This window comes from Telmatherina bonti (genome assembly GCF_933228915.1).
Source record: "Telmatherina bonti genome assembly, chromosome: 20".
NCBI classification, from domain to species: Eukaryota; Metazoa; Chordata; class Actinopteri; order Atheriniformes; family Telmatherinidae; genus Telmatherina; species Telmatherina bonti.
This window is the reverse complement of record NC_136618.1, coordinates 16,665,105-16,685,353: the sequence shown is the minus strand read 5'-3', so window position 1 is coordinate 16,685,353 and position 20,249 is coordinate 16,665,105. Positions and strand designations below refer to the sequence as shown.

General features: G+C 38.6%; 1 protein-coding gene across 1 annotated transcript; it reads right to left on the bottom strand.

Annotated features, from left to right (window-relative positions):
* Positions 1–231: 231 nt before the first annotated feature.
* Positions 232–17,336, bottom strand: cpa6 (carboxypeptidase A6; the record flags this gene model as incomplete). Its single annotated transcript, XM_079259837.1, has 11 exons — positions 232–446; positions 763–847; positions 968–1,170; positions 3,119–3,209; positions 3,498–3,608; positions 5,525–5,629; positions 5,715–5,816; positions 6,147–6,261; positions 7,251–7,375; positions 14,832–14,907; positions 17,221–17,336. The coding sequence occupies 11 exons, from the start codon at positions 17,334–17,336 to the stop codon at positions 232–234; spliced, it is 1,344 nt and encodes a 447-aa protein (XP_079115963.1).
* Positions 17,337–20,249: the final 2,913 nt, after the last annotated feature.

Here is a 20,249-nt window from a genome sequence, read left to right as displayed (position 1 = left end):
GCTCACGACTACCATTCACTGTAAAAAAAACAAACACATTATAATTTAATACCTGTTAACAGTTTGTACCGACCACCATCATTTCTCACAGAAATAAACAATAACGTGAACAAACCAAAGAAAAACAAAAACAAAAACAAAAAAAAAACAATCCAATTTTGTCCTTCAGCTGATAACATCTAACAGGAATATGAAATGTCAGAAGAAGTACAAGGCTTTGTGTACTTGTGCTCATATATATGGAAATCTTTCCCTGTCTGGGTCACACTTCTTCAGCAGACCTGATGCGATGGCTTTTACAGCTCTCATGGTTTCAGTGCAGGTGGGGTTGATTTGCGATTCAGGGAGGAGGAAACCAAAGTATCCTGTATCTCTCAGCTCAAAAGCAAACGCATAGGGGATCCCATTCCTGTAGGCCCAGTCGATAGAGCTGCCAGAGCTAACATCTGTAAAGGGGGTGTGGCGAGGGCGGAGGTTAGAGAAACCTGAGAATGATGACACCTGACTATAAACAGCTTTGGCTTTAGGCAAGATGTTTCATATACACTTCTGCATTTAAATGATGCCCCTCTGGAAAACACCAAAGGCAAGGTTAAACTATGTTGCATCATTTCAAGACTGTGATTTCTTACAACTTTATGAGTTAGAGCTCATTTCCTTACTAGCATAAAGTAAGAAATCATGCAAAATGATGCAGTTATGACTTTATAACTCTTGGTATTTGGAAAAAAAAAAAAACCTGGTTATAAAAATACAACTCACACAGAGTAGTAGAAGCAGGTCCATATCTGTACCTCACTCCATACGCAGAATACAAGGCTGTCACTGCATTTTGAGCTGCTGACTCCTAAAGAGTGGAATTACAAAACATAAATGATGTACTGAACATTTTCATGTAGTTGAAATCCTGTGACAGATGGATTAAAAAAAAAAACTAATTGGGATTATTAATCCATGGATGTCTTACCACGCAGTTGAAGTTAGGGATTGTGGCATATTTGTAGGAGTATGGGTAAAGAAGCATTTGTGCATATGCATGGATAGACAAGTATGCTTTCACACGCTTCTTGTGCTTGCGCAGGAACTTAGCAACAGCTTTGACTTCAGGTTCAGATTCAGGGAAGGGGCCGCAATATGTGTCATCACATGGGTGAGAGGAGGCCCCCTCATCTGGAGAAGGAAAGAGGAAGCATCACATGAAGATAAAATCAACACCAGATTGGATCATAAAAATCTGAATGTATTGCTCATATTTCTAATCTTAAAAATATGATAAAAAAAAATTGTAAAGTACTTTCATCTGGATCCAAGCAACCATTGCCAAGCACCAAGTGTTGAGATGGGCAACAATATTGTGAAGTAAAACTAATATAGACATGAAATGTAGCAACTGTGGTGAAACACATCACAGATGTGCCATTAGAAAGAGTCAGTATAAGTAAGGATCCATAGGGCTTTAAGACCTAAAGTTTATACAGGGAAAAAAGCTCTATCATTCCTTATAAGTGCAGACAAAACTACATGCATAATGTATAAAAGAAAAGGTGTTTATTTTCAACTTTTGCTCAGTGACTGTAAAATAGTTCTCACCCTAATGTTATTCCAGAAAAGAATGGAGCGTCTTCATATGCAAACATTAATAATTAGAAATTAATCTATTGTTGAAAGTGGTCAATTACATTTATGTGCATGCAATCATTGTTAGATTCAATAAGGGAAAAAACAGCAGGCAAGGATAACAAACGTAACATTTTTGACATTCTCTGAGGTCCCTAGATGTTCCTAAACACCAAGAACATGCATGAACTTTATTGTAGAGAAATTCTTCATTTACTTGAGTATTTATTAAATCTTTTAAGTGTTTTTCTTTAAATCAGGCCAGGGCTTACTTCCTTATCATGCCTGAATGCAAAGCTAATTTTGTAACATGAGGAAAATTGTGTGGGATATGATATTCCGTTCACTCATGAAACTGTTTTCTGTACCATTTGTCTGCCTGTTTGCAAGATTACACATTAACCATTTATGCCTAAACCGACACAGAGAAGAAAAATTCATGCAATTGTTTTGAAAATCACAAAAAATGTAGAAATTACATATACATAAGTGAAGTGAAATGATTTGCCTGATCTATCAAAGTCTATTTTCTTAATCAGTGATAATCAGATCAAATCGCACTGTAGAAATCTCAAAGCTGATATTTTACATATCTTACTTAGCATTATAAAACTTCTTAAAGTAATATCTGAAATAAGTGAAAAATGCAAAAAGTTAGACAGCATCCCAGTTTTGGATCTTGACTCTTAGTGGTTTATTTAAAAAAAAAAAAAACCGGTTCCATTTGCAAGAGAAAAATCCTCTAGAAATAAATGATATCTTAAGACAAAAGAGTTAACACAATGCTCATGAATACAATTTAGATGAATGATTATTTTTAGTTTATTTAATACTGGTACATTTTCCATTACTGTCACATTAAATGACATTTTACTTGTCTAATCGTGGTAAATTTCCTATATATGTTGCACAAGTACATGTATATTACACCTATATAAACATACACAAACAAGGCATGATTTTTTTCCCCCATCATTATCCTGTTCAGAACAGAAAATTATTGTGTTTTTACCAATCATAACCGCTCGCACTGTGTATTTTCTCAAACTCGTCACTTGCAGTGAGTTTCGCTTTGAGAAAAGTTCTTAATTCAATCCAGAAATGCTAACCTGTCAAATAATTTCCCTCAAGGATCCAGCACATATTTTCACTCCCTGTCTTTTATCTCACTTTAATTTCCATATATCTGACCCATGGAGGGATGATGATGATTCAGAGGATCCCCCCCAGACACACACACACACACACACACACACACACACACACACACACACACACACACACACACACACACACACACACACACACACACACACACACACACACACACACAAACGTACTTAATAACATCACACATAATGTCACCATACACATTATCTCTGGCTTACACTTTTTAATGAAAACCACAGCAAGAATTTAGTTTGTCAAATTGTTAACAGCGTGTGCGGTTATGTTGTCGATGTGATTTCAGCGGATTTTTCTTTGATTTCAGAACACTTACCGCACCATTTCACCTTCCAGTTTCTGTTTGCATCCACTCCTCTACAGTGAAACTTACGATTTTTGGATCGCGTCTTTCTCCAGAATCGATCCTGCAGAAAAAAATTGACATTTACTATCAAACTCAGCAACTTTACTGACATATATTACAGAAATAACATTTCAGGCCCCAATTCTAATCACACACAAGCCCTGATGGATTTATAGACGACAGTAGTGAAACAGACTCTTGCATCATTTTCCTCAGAAGCAAATGTACATAAAGATAAGATCTGTGCGATCACAATACCATCTCCCTGCTAAAGCTTTCCAGCTATATAAGTATTTTCTGCTCACTGTTATCAAAATATCCCAAAATCTGTGTGCAGAACTAAGAGTACCGTGGTCCAGCTGAAACGATATCCATCTACATTGAAGACAGGCATGATATAGAAGTTGAGCTGGTTTAGGAGTCGTGTCATCACAGAGTCAAACTGGTATGAGCTGACAGCCTGAAATGACAACAGTCATGATGAAGCACATTAGGCTGTGAGTTTTACAAGATGACTTGGAGTTCAATATTGTAGTTATATTTTTGTTTGTTCCTGTTGTCTAATGCAGTTCCTTGAAAGCATTTGTGAAGCAGGTTAATACTCTGTCTACAAATGAGGATTGGATGGGTGATCTGGGCACAGGGATAATGCTGATTATACCTTCTCTTTAACCACACCGAGGCCAAGGTTAATGTGCTTAAGCCTTGAAGAAAAGATGGCACTCTGACCTCCAGTGGACTCCCTCAGTCACTGCATCATGTTTCTTTTACCATTCATGTTTGAATACTATTACTTGCATCAAAGGTCAAAATGTAAATTTCTCAAAATTAATTTGATGCTATTCTCTTACAGAAATTTTTCTTTCCATTGCCTTTAAAACCATGACTTTTTCATCTATTAATATAACTGCATTTTGCATGCTTGTCTCGATTCTTTTTCATTTTCTTGCCTGTGACCTTAAAATCAATTTAAGCAAAACATCTTGAAGGATTTCTCAATATCTAAAACACATTTGGAGGAAGTTTGTTGGAGGAGCAACAAGCCGGCAAAAATTGGAAAGATGCAGCTGATCCACACAACACTTTATTAAACTGACATTGGTTTTTCACTAAAAGATCCACAGCAGGGACATTTCATCCTGTCCTCCTTTTAACTCCTCCTGGTCTTCTCTATTTGCATCACTGGCGAGAAGGACTAGACTCGCAGAGGTGTCAAACTCCAATCCTCATGGGCCGGTATCCAGCAGGTTTTTGCTGTTTCCCTGCACCAACACACCTGATTCACATCAAATGGATCCAACGATGTGTGTTGGAGCATGGAAACAACAAAAACCTGCAGGATACTGGCCCTCGAGAAATGGAGTTTGACACCTATGGACTAGAGCATGAGAAGAGGAGGAAAGCTTTATGAATGAAAGAGAGGCTGGGAAGTTTTAAGATAATCAAAATGCAGCTTTTTAAAGGCATCAACATTTGCAGCACATTTTGAAAAGTACCCAACAGGTGATTTATCCACACGTGAAGCGGGAAGTGTCAGGACTCATGTTTTTGTTTGCTTTTTATTTTATGTTCCCTTTTATTTTTATTTTTTGTGGCTCAGGGACTTCCTGTTTGGCATGGAGGTAGTGCAAATGGGAGATTTGACTCACCAGTTGCAGATCACCTCAGTCTGCCTTCTTAACATTTAGCATGTGGTCCACTCTTCACCGGGTTCTTGCCTTACCAAGCGCTACAACACTGGATGTGGCGATTTTCTTCGAACGTATCTGTTTTTTCTTTGAGAGCTCGTGTTTTCCTTGCTGCACCGCCACCACCTCTACCTCATTTTTTTTTTATTATTTTACTTTGTTACTCCAGAATTCTCTATTAACTGCATACACATAGTTTTCTCCTTACCTACCTGCTGTTTGCGACTTCCTGCCTGTCTCCCTGCTAGCTTTAACAGGAGGACTTTGTTACAGTCCTTAGCATTTACAGAAAAAGTTTTCATTGTCCTAACTTTCTGGTACTCATTATTTTTCACTTTGTTTCGAATCCCACCCGTCTGAAGAACAAGTTTTATAAAAGAGCCACATTCTTAAAGTCAGTGTCTGGGTTTGGTCTGGCCCTCACTTCAGAGGGTGTTAGCTCAGACTAAAAGGGTGGGATGAAGCTTCAATAAATGGCTGGTCTGATGTTTCAGCTATTAAGGACATTTCTTCTCTCATTCTTTATTAAAAGTCTGTGGATGACAAGTTGAGCAGATGTTTTATGGAAGACCTCACGTATCGCAGATTTCTTGCTGAAGGCCACCATTCAGGCTAACAGCAAGATATTTGTTACTTGCAAAAATGGCAATTTAAACTGTAAATCCCGTAGACTTTAAATGAATACAACCTCCTTGACAAACCACTGGCAGAAGGCAGGTCCTATCCACTCTCTGGCGTGAGCCCCACAGTCGATCCACACAGCTTTTTTCTGCGGACGACTTCTCTTTCCTAGCTGACAAGATGCAAGCGCCATCAGTTTTACAAGGCAAGAATGTTTTTGATTCTCCCCTGTGTGCTCCTCGTGCCTTTTTTCCTACCTGAAGCACGTAAAGAGGCTTCCTTTCATATGACTTCCCAATGGAGAACATAGTAACCAGCTCAGGGTGGGTTCTGTTCATCTCAAACATCCAGGTTTGGATCTTTGGTAGAAAATAATTGAGAGGAGTTAATATCAACAAAATCTTCTGAGTGGTCTGTGTGTTCAGGCATACAGAGGTGTGTATTGTACAGAACATCTAAGATCTGAGCTCTTCTTCCTCACATGGCTTGACCTGGATAAATAAACTCTAAATCTGTGATGTGTTTGGAATTGTGTGTGTTTGTATACAATGCTACAAGGCTGCAGGAGAGGCATCCTGACAAAGGGTGTAATCTGGAGCAGTTTGCCTTATTTTGTGGATGCATTAGATGTTAAAGCAGGGGAGTGTGAGAAATGCAGAGGATAGGAAGATGACTGGTTTCACATCTACCTCTTCAAGAGAGTGGTAAACCTCGTAGTCATACTGAGACTCCGACCTCCGCTTGCGGGAGGAGCGATATCCCGTCTGCTTTTCAATTTCCTTCTGTAGATTGGATATAAACACCCTGTGTAAGGGAAAGACAAACATGCAGATGACGGCAAACCACTGCAAAATCCTTATAGTGTATAAACATGTAATTAAAGTCAGCAATTATCTAATGGGACATGTGTGGAGTCTACAGATGCTTGCTTAAATGATGAGATAAAAGGTTACTGTAGTGTCACGCCAATATAAACGAGGTGTGGTGGAAGTGGTTGGGTAACCTGGATTTAATGTTGACTCTTCTGCATCAGTGCTTGACAAGTTTGACAGCAGGCGCACAAGTCACACCATCATTATCACATTATCTCTTTAATGACTCATTTTATGTCTAATCCAACCCCATTCTTCTTCACTTCCCGCTCCAGACACACAAGAATGATGTTATCTCTTGTCAGGAGTCACATATGCAGCTAATCTGCCTACACTTCTTCCTCCTCTGTCATTCTTTACATGTTTTACCCAGAAATGACTCAAAACTGCTTGATTCCCTAAAAGCATCAATCATCCACCAAAGAGTGTCCACTGCAGAGTAAACCACTAAAAAAAAAAAAAAAAAATCCAATCAGTCATCCACCCATTCCCCCCCCCCCCCCCCCCCCCCCCCCACCTTCCTCTAGTCTCATCCCCAGAATTGAAATTTTTTCCTTAGGAGTGAGATGACAATGGACGTCTTTCTAGTTGCGGTTGCTTTGATAAAACCAGATCATTTCAATGTTAATTTTCATGAAGGGGGGACGCAGGGAGATGAAAGAGCTGCCTTGCAGAGCAGATAGGAAGAAGGGGCTCTGATATACTGTTTGAGTGTGTTTGCATGTGTCAGCTTGGAGGCAGTATGAAAGCTACAGCCAACTCTGCATGTGCAAATCATATTTCACGTCTGCAGAAAGCTTGGTAATTGCAATGGCTGTTGGATAACAGATGTGTTAGATATGTGGGTCTGGTTATGGAAACTCTTTCAGAGTAATGAAATAAATGAGAGGGAGTAGACATGTGTGCTGTTTCTGTACTTACCGATAATCAATTCTTTCCCGCTTTAAGAGGACACGCAAACCTTGTGTGTTGTTGCGTTTCACATGAATGTCCACTGTGGCATTTTGATGGATTAGTGACACACTGTTGGGCTGCCAAAAGTCCACCTGAAGCAGCACAATGAACAGAGATCAAAGGTAAAAGCAACAACAAACACCCAGCAGGATTTTAAAGTGAGAGGAAGATCCTCAGGATATTATGGTATGACATGCAGCCACCACTAATGGTTCATTGACTAAAATGAGCAAATATATCAGGGGGAAAAAAACCTGTTAAGTAGGTGACATTTCAAATTACATAATAAAGTGATGTGCAAAGGCAAAACTGATCCATAAACGAGACCTCGTGGATTTGTGACATTGCAAAGCATGATGTCATAGACACACATTAAAGATTTTTGTTACATGGAGAGCGCACACTGATAAATATCAAAGTGGAAATTGTGCTGGAATTAGTAAGAACTCATGTTAAAAAGTCAGAGAACTCTGAATTAAAAACATGCAGGAAAAATCTTTAACCTAAAGTCACATGTAAATGACATCTCATACAGACAGTAGCAGAAAATGATTAAATAAGCACTAAATACAAAAATAAAAGACATGAAATATGAGGCAGAACTGTAAATATTGGACCCACTGGTCTCTGTCTGGATGGGAGGGTGGGGGGGTATTGCGTTCCACCACTGTGGAGCTCTAATAGAAAAAATAGTTTTTCCCTGCTGCTGCTTCAAAATTGAACCATATGGTCCCTCTTACTCTGCTCCATGTAGATTTTTAAGCTGATGACTTCATGGTAATAAACTGTCCAAGAGCAAACAGAGCAAGACAATTCTTAACTTGTATACTCGACAGCGGTTTGTATGTTTGATCAGAGTGTCCCAACTTAATCATTTCTAGTTTGTTAGGACAATTTAATGGGTTTGGGTTTTCTTTGCTGGCAATTAAAGGTTTGTTAAAACAGAGAATAGGATTTTTTTTCACATTGTTTTTGTCAAACAGTATGTGATCGGATGCATGTATATAATTGCAGCCTGTGTGAACATGCACTTGCATAAGTATCTTAAGTCTGACAGACTGAACTTCATAATGTGTTGGATTGCCCTGAACTTTATCCATGTTGCCATGGATAAAAAACCCAGTGCAATCTGCACACTTAACTTCGGGATGGATGGATGGATGGATGGATGGATGGATGGATGGATGGATGGATGGATGGATAGATAGATAGATAGATAGATAGATAGATAGATAGATAGATAGATAGATAGATAGATAGATAGATAGATAGATAGATAGATAGATCATTTACGTACAGCATAAATAAAAGTGGGGATATGATTTAATTTATAGTCTATATTACATTTATTAAAAGAAATCTACTGGGATCGGCTCCACCCCTCCAGAACTCTGCAATGGGATAAGCAGGTATGAACAATGGATGAATATAATAAAGGAAAGGCTACGCCAGAATGATTCAAATGCTAAAACTTCTCAAGTAGACTCACTGCAGTTATACGATGCTCTGGGAGAAGACTCGATTCTGATTGGTTGCAGGGTGTCCATTAAAAAATGATATAAGACACCAGTTAAAAAGAGTTCAGTCAAATAGCCCAATAATTCCACATCATTGTGCTGGCTCAAATGCCAGTTGGTGACCGTGGCAACTGAACTGTTAGCAACAAACGGACAAAACAGAAAGCAGAAAGAATATCTGGAAGGACTACCGGTATGTCAAATAGCTCCCATGCTTACAAATGAATGTATCTTATCTGCCAGTTTTTAAGTTTTTTTTTTTTTTCAGGTTAATTTAGACCATCGGTTGAACAATAACCAGAGTAGAAAAGGGAGAAAGAGCGACTCTGATGTCACCTTGCAGTGGCGCATGTTTCTCTGCAATAATGCACCAGTGGTTACGCCAATTTCACAGCAATCTTCAAGAATTAAAAACGTCCGTGCTGTTTGCATTTAGATTTTTTCACAGCCAAATTTTTCTTATGCTATTATAGAAACCAACCATCGCACATCCTCCCCAATTTCCTTCATATTATGAAGTAATAGCCATTTTCAGAAAATCACCATATTTTCATTAGAATCCGTTAAAAGGAGGGGGCGGCACTTCTGTTCAACACTCTTATCTTTCAGGCTTGATCACCTGACAGCTCGCCGTGCGCACACACTCACTCACGTTCACGTACACACTGAGCTCCCTGGACCACACAGTCACACACATCCCGCGACACTATCATATTTCACCATCATTGGTGATTTGTTGCAATAGTATCTGCTGCAGAACAAGCTGCAGGTGCTGCCAACGGCGGTTACCTCTGCAACACCACAACAAGAGACATTAAGTAGTCCGCTCAGCCGCTTCTTGTTAAAAACATGATTTTAACAGTAAAAACAACATTAGTGATTGATCTTATATTATTTCCTTTGCAAGTGACCATGGTATCAGTGGGATAATGCCCTCCAAGGTGTCCATGCTCACCTCTGCGTTGTCCATTAATTTCTGATAATGGACACCTCGGACGGCATTATATATAATCTTCTGACATATGCTTTTCAAGTGTTTTTCATAATGCAGCCCACTGTACTGCAGAGGAAAATTATTTCAAAGGTTAGTCAGAAGATGTTGGGAAAAATCCTCAGTAACTGATGAGCATCTAAATAACATAACTCATTTTCTGTACCGTTTAGTCCAATGCAGGGTCCAATTCAGGAGCCTATCACAGCAACTAGCAGGCGAGATGCAAGGTACCCCTTGAACAGGTCACAAATCCATCGCAGGGCCAACACAAAGAGACAAACAAATTCAGGGAGAATGGTTCTTTTTATTCTTCTAGGAAGAATTAAATGCAATAACATGCATGTTATTGGACGTTGGGAAGAAGCCGGAATACCCGTAGAAAACCCCCACATACATGGGGAGAGCATGCAAACTCCACGCAGAAAGATCACTGTTCAAACTTTCCCCGAGCCAAGGTTCAAACCTACTTGCTGTGAGGCTGTGATGCTAACCACTGCACCACCGTATGACATTTAATTGTGTTTAGTCAAAACTTTTAAGTAAGTATAAAACATGAAATTATATTGCAATAACATAGAGAACATTGAGATTTTTGTGCACTTTAAAATAAAATGGCTTAGCAGGGACATAATATGAATGACAAACTAATATTTGCATCGGTATCAATATCGTAGATGAGACAAGCGTAAACCCTTTGACACTTGTGATTATTTTTTAAACCTCTGCTCAAAAACTGTATATGCCTTATGAATTAAGTGAATTTTTGCAACTACATGGTCTATTCGGATACTTTCAGAATTATAGTAAAGGGAACGCTTGTAATATTTGTTAAGATGTGAAATCATAATACATGTTACTAGTGAAGAATAAATGAAGAGTTTACCAAAAAATGCAAGAAGTTTTCGGCTCACCAAAAATAAATATACAAATACCATTGAGATGAAGATTACTTTCCCTTTAAAGTATCTATGAAATCACAGTAGACTGTGTCACTGTGTCAGCAAAGACGAACTCTGATAAAGTGAAGAAGATAAAGAGAAGTCTTCATACAGGTAGTGCAAGCAAGGTCACCAAAAGGCCATTTTGGCACAGTATGACACCATTTGTTCCCAAAAGCTCCAATTTTGGGGCATCTGGGGGACCTCAGGCTTGAAATGTTTAAGCATGATAGGAAGTAAAGACACCATTAACTGGCAATAACCTGGCATCAACAATAAGCATATGACTAATATTAGACTAGAGTTTACGTTTACACACAAACCCCCCCCCCTAAAAATCACATAGACACACATTAAGAACTTTTTGCAACTAGTGGACAAAAAAAATTGATCAAAGCAACTTTTTGATAAATAACAATGAATGTTAATTATTGAGGTAATAACAATATAATAATAATAAGTATGTACATATTTATATCTTCATTATATTTTAAACTGCTATAATCTAGCTGACAAAACATTCAAGTCCAAATCATTTTTTTGATAGCGAAAGCCATCTTGACCTATTATCCAAAATCAGCTCTGTGACTTGTTGCCTGGAATCTAAATAACAATATGATATTATTGTTAAGTAATTAATTTGGAGAAATAATTTATTTTCAGTTGTGAAAACTGTGTCAAACATTTTGTGATAATGCCTAAACTGTTTAGGTAAGAGCTAGACAGTTTAACATTCCTCCAGTAAGTGAGGAAGTAAATCTGTGGGACGCTAATGGCTCTACAACCTTAATGGGACAAAACCCAATAACAGCCCAGAATAAACTAGCCCCTTCAGCTTTCTACCCTCCTGTGTGACCTCACATTTAGCAACAACTAACCTGTGTTTCAGTATGTTATTGGGCCTAGTTGGGGCTGTTCGCTCCAGCTAATCCAGACAGCCCTCTGGACAAACATGATTTTTAAGCCTAATAAACACACACACCATGTGATACCGCGATAAAAAAAAAGTAGAGGGAGATAGAGTGTTTGAATAAAGAAGAGGTGAACAAGATGCATGCAGTGGTCTAAGTAGAACTGGAAATTTCCTCTGTCTGTGCATGCATGTGAGTTTCCCCATCTGGCTTTTATTTGTTGCATGGGGGCAGACGCATGCAGGCTGGAGCACATGCTTGTTAATGTGTCAACTGGTTTATTAGTTTACAGAAAGCATACCAGATTAATTTGGCTTTGTTTGGAGCCGGATCGAAAACTCTCAGCTGGAGTGCCTGGTGCCCTCGAGTATCAACAACTCTCTACCGCTGCACTTTTATGGCGTTTCCAAATGGTTAAGCACCCTGAATGTTTGAGCATTGCTCCTCTGTTGGCAAAACAAATCCAAAGCACATATGCCAAAAGGGCACTTACCATCCCTCATCAGATTATACGACTTCTCAAGTTAAAAGTTTATAGCTGAATTTATGAGCCCTAAAGATGAAGTATTTGTCTGTTCTTATAAAGCTTTGTTTTTATCTCTTGCTTGTTTATGCATCTGTATATGCAGGGTAGCTATAAATGATTGAATGTGTGATGCTTTGTTTGATGTGGTACAGATGTGCTCAGAAAAGGGAAGAAAAAGTTATCGTTCAATAAAAAAAAATAGGGATGACTTTTTTTAAGGGCAGATGAGGTGATGCTGCACCTCTGTTTGTGAGTCAAGTAAAAAAAGGTGGTCAAACTTGGTCAAATGAGGGAAAAAAGAGAACTTTATTCATGTGACTGGTGTTTTTTATTTCTTCATATTCCAAAAAACTGGAGTGCAATAAAAAAGTCACCAACTGCTCCTGAGAGACATGATTTGCCTTATTAACAAATGCTTAACCTACCCTGCAAATCCTTACTTTACTTAGCTTCACATATGTGGGGTTAGTTTGAACAAAACTTTTTACCCAAAAAAAAGCCATTACTTACTTAAATTATTTTCAGTGTAATCAGTTGTTACAAGTAGAAAATTGAGCTGTTTGACTCGAGCTGATTAAGAGAAAACCAGTCGTATTTTTAAAACTATTGAAGAAAAATAATCACTGAAATAACATATTATTTCCAGTTCCACTGAAAATGGTTTACAGATTTTTACTTGTGAAATAAATCACCAAGGAACTCATAAAGTTGTGATTTTTCAAAAATAAATACTGCATGTTTGTCATCATATTTTACATGATGCCCTTAAATACATCAATAGCTAAAAAAAAGTTATAATCCCACTTCTTCCTGCATATTATTATTATTATTATTATTATTATTATTATTATTATTATTATTATTATTATTATTATTATTTTAATTACTATTATAGCCAGGACACAGGAGGAAATACGTTTTTTTCCAACTCTGTCAAAGCCTAGGTACATTGAAAAGCAACTACTTGGCAGACTGTAGCTAACTGCTAGCGCTGCAACAAAGAAAGGACCAGTGGTTTATCCAGTGTGGTTTTGTCTGCCAGGAGCTAATAATGATGGACACACCAACTCAAGACTGTTAAAATGTACACACATCACGTGTAGGCTAGCAGTCAATGCAGAATAGTAGAAAGTTCATTTATTTGAATAAAGGAAGTGCTACTGCACACAGGACCACTGATACCATGAGTGCAGCTCCTTGCTAAACTGGTTCCAGTGTGTGTTTGAATACAGTATAAAGTGGTGCTCTGCTCCTGAGGTATTTGGAATGAGAGATAAAACCACAAAGGATCTTTTATTAAGTATGGAATAATTAACTTTTATGTGACAATACATCATCTTTGTGGATCCAATTCTTTTCATACTTTTAGATTATGCTTTTTTTTTTAAATGTCTCAAATAACACATTGCTTTTGTTTAACTTTTTTTTGTCTGATTATGGGAATTACTAAAAAAAAAAAAAAAAACATAAATCAAGTATATTTACCATTTGCAATGAAATAGTAACTTGTTAGTAAATAGTTTGATACTACATAAAACTTGCAGCCATCCCTTTGTCACTGAATCCACAATACAGTTATATACTTTTAAAATAAATTACAGTAGATTCATATGAGAAACTGAACTTAATTTTCCATTAAAGCTGTTTACAAGGCCAGATCCTGCATCCAGATACAGATGATTTAAAATTTTCATTTAATTTCATTTAAAATATTCATTGTGTTTTAATACTATCAACCAATGTTTGTTTCAAAGCAAAACACACAACCTTCGCTGCACCACAGAATCATGTGAAGGATTCAACCAGCAAAAAAAAAAAGCAAAAGTAAAAGAAAAGAAATTATAGAGTTATCTTGGAATCCTGATTGCTGGGATAGGCTCAAGCTTCCCGCGACCCTGAATTGGACTAACCGGTTAAGAAAAAGGGGGGATGGAAGTTAAGCAAAATAATAACTATTTGCATTACAGATGTACTTCTGTTGATGATGAGTCTGTGTTCGGGAGTGTACAGCGTTTGATGCAATGTGTGGCCTGAAACTAACAACTCCGACTTATGTAGGCATGGAGGCATGGCAGTGTGACTAAGTCACCAAGAACACACGTCCACAGCTGTCCAAATAGAAGCTGCTGCAGCATCGGTTGACCTTGCAGCACCGTGCTCACTGCACTCTGCTGGTGCCTCTTTTTGCTAGTCTTAAACATAACTTAGTCACCCTTTTTCCTGTGACTAACATTATTCCTCACTAAGTATGATTAGATGCAAGATAGTGATCAAATGCAACACCCTGAAGCAATAATACACAAAAACATTTACGGAGCCTCCCTTTTTGAATATCTAAAATTAAAGCCAGATTGTGCATTTAGGTTTTCTGCATCTTTCCACATATATATTTAGGTTTTACTAACAATTGATGCGTGTGTATTTGCAAACTGAAACACTGCAAATTAGCCTGTTCTTACTCTTGGTGCTCATGGATAATTGTTTCCAAATGACTTTGGGAAAAAAAAAAAGGAAAGGCCTTTGTGTCCTGTGGGGGTTCCCATGTAATTTCTATATCTTTGTGTTGAATTTGTAGGTTGCAGTACATCCAAGCACTTAAATAAACAAAGCAAACACACACACACACACACACACACAATAAAAAAGCAAGAAAAGTTCCAACCTTCATCTGTCCAAGAATTTTCTTGAGGGCTCGGACCTCTTCATAATCCCTCGGAGTAATCCTGAAGACTTGATCGCTGGGAAAACAACACAACTCCGCTAAGTATCAGGTTACGACTGGAATCAAAAATGCCCCAAAGGGTTTTTACAGCACTTACGACCACTTTGATCTACTCTGAGCACACACCATCTCACAAACATCTGGGTTATGGAGTCAGGTAAAGAAACGGCCTTTTGTGCCAACTGAAGGTGACACTTATAATCGCAGATGTTCAATGGTGGAATGGGTGTTTCCTCTTTCAGAGTCCTATAGATGGCAAGGCCACCACCCCCCCACCCCCCTCCTCTTTGCCGAACAATCAGTCTAACACATCATTATAGGATTATATTTCCAGCTCTGCAGGACAGGTAGCACCTGGAACAGGTTTCTGCCAGATACAGTAGCAGCAGTTGTCTATGTTTTCATGTTACAACTCCAAATATCTACTGAGGTGATTACAAGTCAAACAGCAATGGCAAATATTAGCGTTTTTTTAAATCTTATTCACAAGAAGACGAATGGCAATTATAGTTTTAAATAGTTTGCAAAATGCAGCGTTGCTTTGGGTAAAAGTGCCTCGTTCGAACAGAAATAAAACTTCTTTATTCAGTGACATGCTGGAGTGAAAGATGAGCCGTCATGTGGTGTGTTGGATTAAAACATACAGCTAGATGAACATATGTGATAAGTTTAAAAAATATGACGTAATCTTACTGATTTTGAGGATTTTATTGTTTCATTCATCAGGAATGAAGCCGAATTGTATTTAGTCAATGGCAAAAAAAAAAAAATTCACTTCATTTGCAAAAAGGTGCATTTGTTAAATTAAAGGTGTTTTGTCATATTTAACAAGATAATTGGAACAAAAACTGTGAGAATAGATGCTCAATCTGCAGTTTACACTTCCTATCTTGCCTCGCAACGGCACCAACAGACATCTCTCACCGACAGTTCATCTTCCACACGGTTACCTGCCACGTTATAAAATACAAGTGTCCACTTTCTTTTTGTGCGTCTTTCTCTCACACATTTCACTTCTTTCAAATAGCTTTTAACCACTTGTCTCACAGGAAGCTGAGCCCCGTTAAAGAAATGTGGCAGAAGGCAATTCTGAGGTTTGAGGAACAAAAGGGTCGGGGTGTCTCACATGAGTGGCTGCCCTGTTTCAGTGATCATAGTCCACTGCCAAAATATACCCAGCCTCCATAGCAGCAGCAGCACAGATAGAAGATAAACAGTTAGACTTATTTTGTATTTGCTGTTTTGTTCTTTGTTTTTTTTTTTAAGGGGAGGAAAAGTGGATTTAAAAGTGTGTGTGTCTGAATAGTGTTATTATTGAGCTCATATTTCACCTACTTTTGCTTTGCACCCCCCCCCCCCCACACACACACACACACACATTCAAGATAAAGCTGTCAGTCTGTTGATTCTCACAGGAGAAAGCTTATTTGTTTATTGGATGAGCTGGTCCTTAAACTGAAAAGTTGAGCGTTTTGCACACTCAGCATTTCTTCTTCGCAGGTCTTTGTTAACCGCTGACACTAACATGCACTTTCACTGACTGACATGACATCGTTTGAGAAGAATATCATACTAGTGATGAGCATCCAAGCATCACATCTGCTCACGCCGTTGCACTCATGCATGTGCAATCAGTGTTGCATTGTCAGACTTTTATTTGGCCCAAATATTTCTGCAGTGTTTGGAATAAAAAGTCAAATGTAAGGGATGCGAAAGAGAAAAGGAGGGAATTTCCAGCGGTGATCTCTCCCTCTGCCCCCTGCAAGACTGCATCAAAGGGGCTTTTGAAACAGACCATAAATATCATGCTTCAGTCCTGCTTTCTACACATTTACTCAGATTACTCTGCAAGTGGCACCAGCTTCCTCCTGAATCCAGAATTTCATGTCAAAGAACAGACTGGAAAGTGGAATAATTCACCCTTCTTCCAGTCACATACACTGGTGAGACTAGATCTTTGTATTTTTGTAGCCATAGAAACATATCACAAAGAAAGTTAAGTTGCAGCCCTCTCTTTCCTTTTTTTTTTTTTTTTTTTTTTTTATCTTGAGACAACAGTAGACTCAAGCATCTCCTATGCAACTGCATGCCTCCTATACAGTCTTATCCAAACGCCATCAGACAACAAGAGTCTGCAGTCTGCAAGGAGTAAACTAAAACATTTATTTTTTTTAGCAGGAATTCTTGCGGTGAACATTAAGACCTTTTTTTTTTTTGTTCATTCCGGCAGGACATGAGATTAATGTCTTCAGAATACTTAGGACAGCGCCGTCCTCTCTCATCTCTTCTCATCTTTCTCTGAGAAATGAATGAAGGGGTCTTTACTCACCCTGCGTAGCGGTTGTTGTAGAGATACCCACCGACGGGACATGACACATGACTGCAGATTATCACACAAGCAAGTAAAACCGAGGCGAGAAAAGCTCTCCTATGGCCCAGAGCCATCCTTGACCCCCACATCAAAGACGTTGGAAAACTTTTCAGCATGCAGGTCGGCTACAAAGAGACACCTTTACGGACTCCGCTCCAGCGCAGCATCAGCAGAATGGTGAAGCCTTTGCGTTGCGCTCGCGCATAATTCTGCACGAAAGGTGCAAAAGCAAAGAATGAAGTCGCACAGCAGGCACAGGGAGATCTTCTACCACCTCTGTCTGAGGTCTGGAATGATTTGCAGGGTAGCAACTCTTTAAAGAAGAAAGAAAAAAAAAAAAGAAAAAAAAGAAACGTGGAGGACCTGAGTCACGTGGTTTGGAGTGGGCGAAGTTGGTAACAGGACCTTTCTGTGGCGCGCCTCGTGCGCTTGTGTGTGCACGTTCATGAAATTTGATTCTCAGAATTGCGGATGATGTCTCAGTGTTTTAAGTGATGCATCAGGAGATGGAAGAAGTGGACTTCATGGCTTCATTTCACCAAAAAACGATTTTTTTTCCCCCCTTCAATGTGCTCTGCATGCACTATGCATGACATCTGCACAGTAACTTTTACTTAATTCTGCTTTTAATTATTTTAATATAATTTATGATTTTATTATGATTTTGTTTTTTGTATTTTCTTTTATGCTTTTTTCTGTAGTGCTTTTAATGTTTCATGTAAAGCACTTTGAATTGTCTTGTACATGAAAGGTGCCTGCTGAATGATGCTGGGTCACATCATTTATTTTAATATCAGTAAGACTTTCACCCATCACAGTTCTTGTATTGCTTTAATGGGCGTAATTCTGCCACCTTAAAATGTCCAGTTTGATGTCATATGTTACACACCTTTGTAACAGCAAAGATAGAGGAAAACAACAATTATGCTTATTTAAATTTTAATGATGTACCAAGCATCTCAATGTTGTATATTTGTATCATGAGTGACTATGAGCTCTGTCAGTTCCCTGGCATGGATCCACCAGGAATTCCTCTGTGGAGCTGTACACTGCTCTTCCTTTTATTCTGGGCTTGTCGTGCCTCCGTTTGATCCTCTACTTATCACCCAACACAGTGATTAAATGTCTAAGTCAACCAACAGCCTTTTCCTTTTGTGATTGCATGCTAGCGGCACATTTTTCACATGCTTTTCTCTAGTGTCAACAGTGTGCCACCTGTTTTACACCAATTACTGTACAACGGGACCCCAAACACACCCTGCTCCCAGTCAGCCTACCTCCCTTTCCTTCTTTCTAAACAGAGGCAGTACAGTATGAAGAGGAGTTGTTGAAAAGTGGAATTAGACTCTTATTGTGCAACAGACATTTAGTGATAAATGTCACAAACCTGACACAAAATGGGTTTTTTTGTACACGCTTACATCGTCTTAAAAGTTAACAGTATAGTTTCAGAACGTCTTTGCATCTGAATCTGTGATTGGACTTCATTTTCCATGCCTAAGACGGATGTGATGAGAACGTCCAAGTTAATTTAAGGAGGGAATTGGTTTAAATGTTTATAAAAAGTCGCTCCTCCACCCACTGGAAAGTTTCATGTAAGTCTAAATTGAATGCATCATGGTTAAAAGGAGGACGGTTGGCTTAGTCTGAGGCATTTCAGACATAACCTAAAACCATGAAGGTGAAGGGTGTCTGAGAAGCGGGACAGCTGCATACAGAAGCATATTCATAAAATGCTTGCTTTGCCTTCCATCTATATCATGCCCAGGGACTTTTAGGGAAAGCAAAAACACTGGTGTGTAAAGGCTGTTACCTTGGCTGGTCATTTAACTGCATCTTATTAGTGATGTATGGCTCTGACTGGAGTCAGTTTGATGTTGTTTTTAGTGCTCAAGATGACATTCCTGGACGTGCGGCACTGCTCTAAGTTTTGGGCTGTGGTCTGACGGGAGGTGAAGGACCGAGGATCTTTTTTCAAGTTAATTCTAAATCCCAACAATCTTGTAGGGGATTGGCACTCAGAGCCAGTAAATCACTATTTTCTTCCCTGAGTATAAAACTGCACCAAGGGATGTGAAAGAGCTCTTTGATAAGCCAGCAGTCAGACGGCTTGGTTCGCGGTTGTGGTGATGAGTGGGGGTCTGGTTAAACTATGGGGCCTCTGCAGGATCTGACAGATTGAAGCTGACCCTGAGCTCAGCTGTGAGTGCACTTCTATGACCCTGAGGGAAGAAGTGAAAAGAGAAGGGATTAAAGATGGAACAGCCACTAACTGCAGTTTTTGGAGTCATACCTCCAGATATTTTGCATTCAAAATACAATTAAAATTCGATAGCATTTGCTACATTGAGGAGGAAACACACACACACACAAACACACACACACACACGAGCAATGGCTTGCAGAGCTTATGATGTTTTTGCAATCAGAAAAGATGTGGTGTGTTGATTGTTTCAACTGCTAAGTTTTTCAAGACATGGCAACCATTTTTGAAATATATGGAAACATTGAAGGTGGGCACCATATCATAACCTGAAACCAAACTCACTGCTGAACTGCCATAGTTGACTGTAAAGTTATTTGCTTTATGTATTCAAATTTATCTTTTTTTTTTTTTTTTTAATTTTTTGCACTGTTTTCCTAAAGTTTTTTATTTATGTGTATAATAATATAACAAACAGCAGAGAATTGTACAATGCTTGAATGTTGTGTCATTGATGTGCTGTTGAAAAGAATAAATAAAACAGTAAAAAAAAGAAAAAGATGTACTAAATGAAGAAAACAAACATAAGGATGTTCAACCAAAGATCCCAGATGGTAGAGCAGGGTGCTTCAGTAATGATGCATCATTGTGAGGCAAACAGGTTTAAAGTTTTGCTTTGACATCTGCAGCTCAGCTTCCATCTTTGGTTACAAAGCACAGAGACTTGCTTACAGTAATACAAATTGCGGAGCATTATGGATCTTGGCAGAGGAGAGTCGTGGTT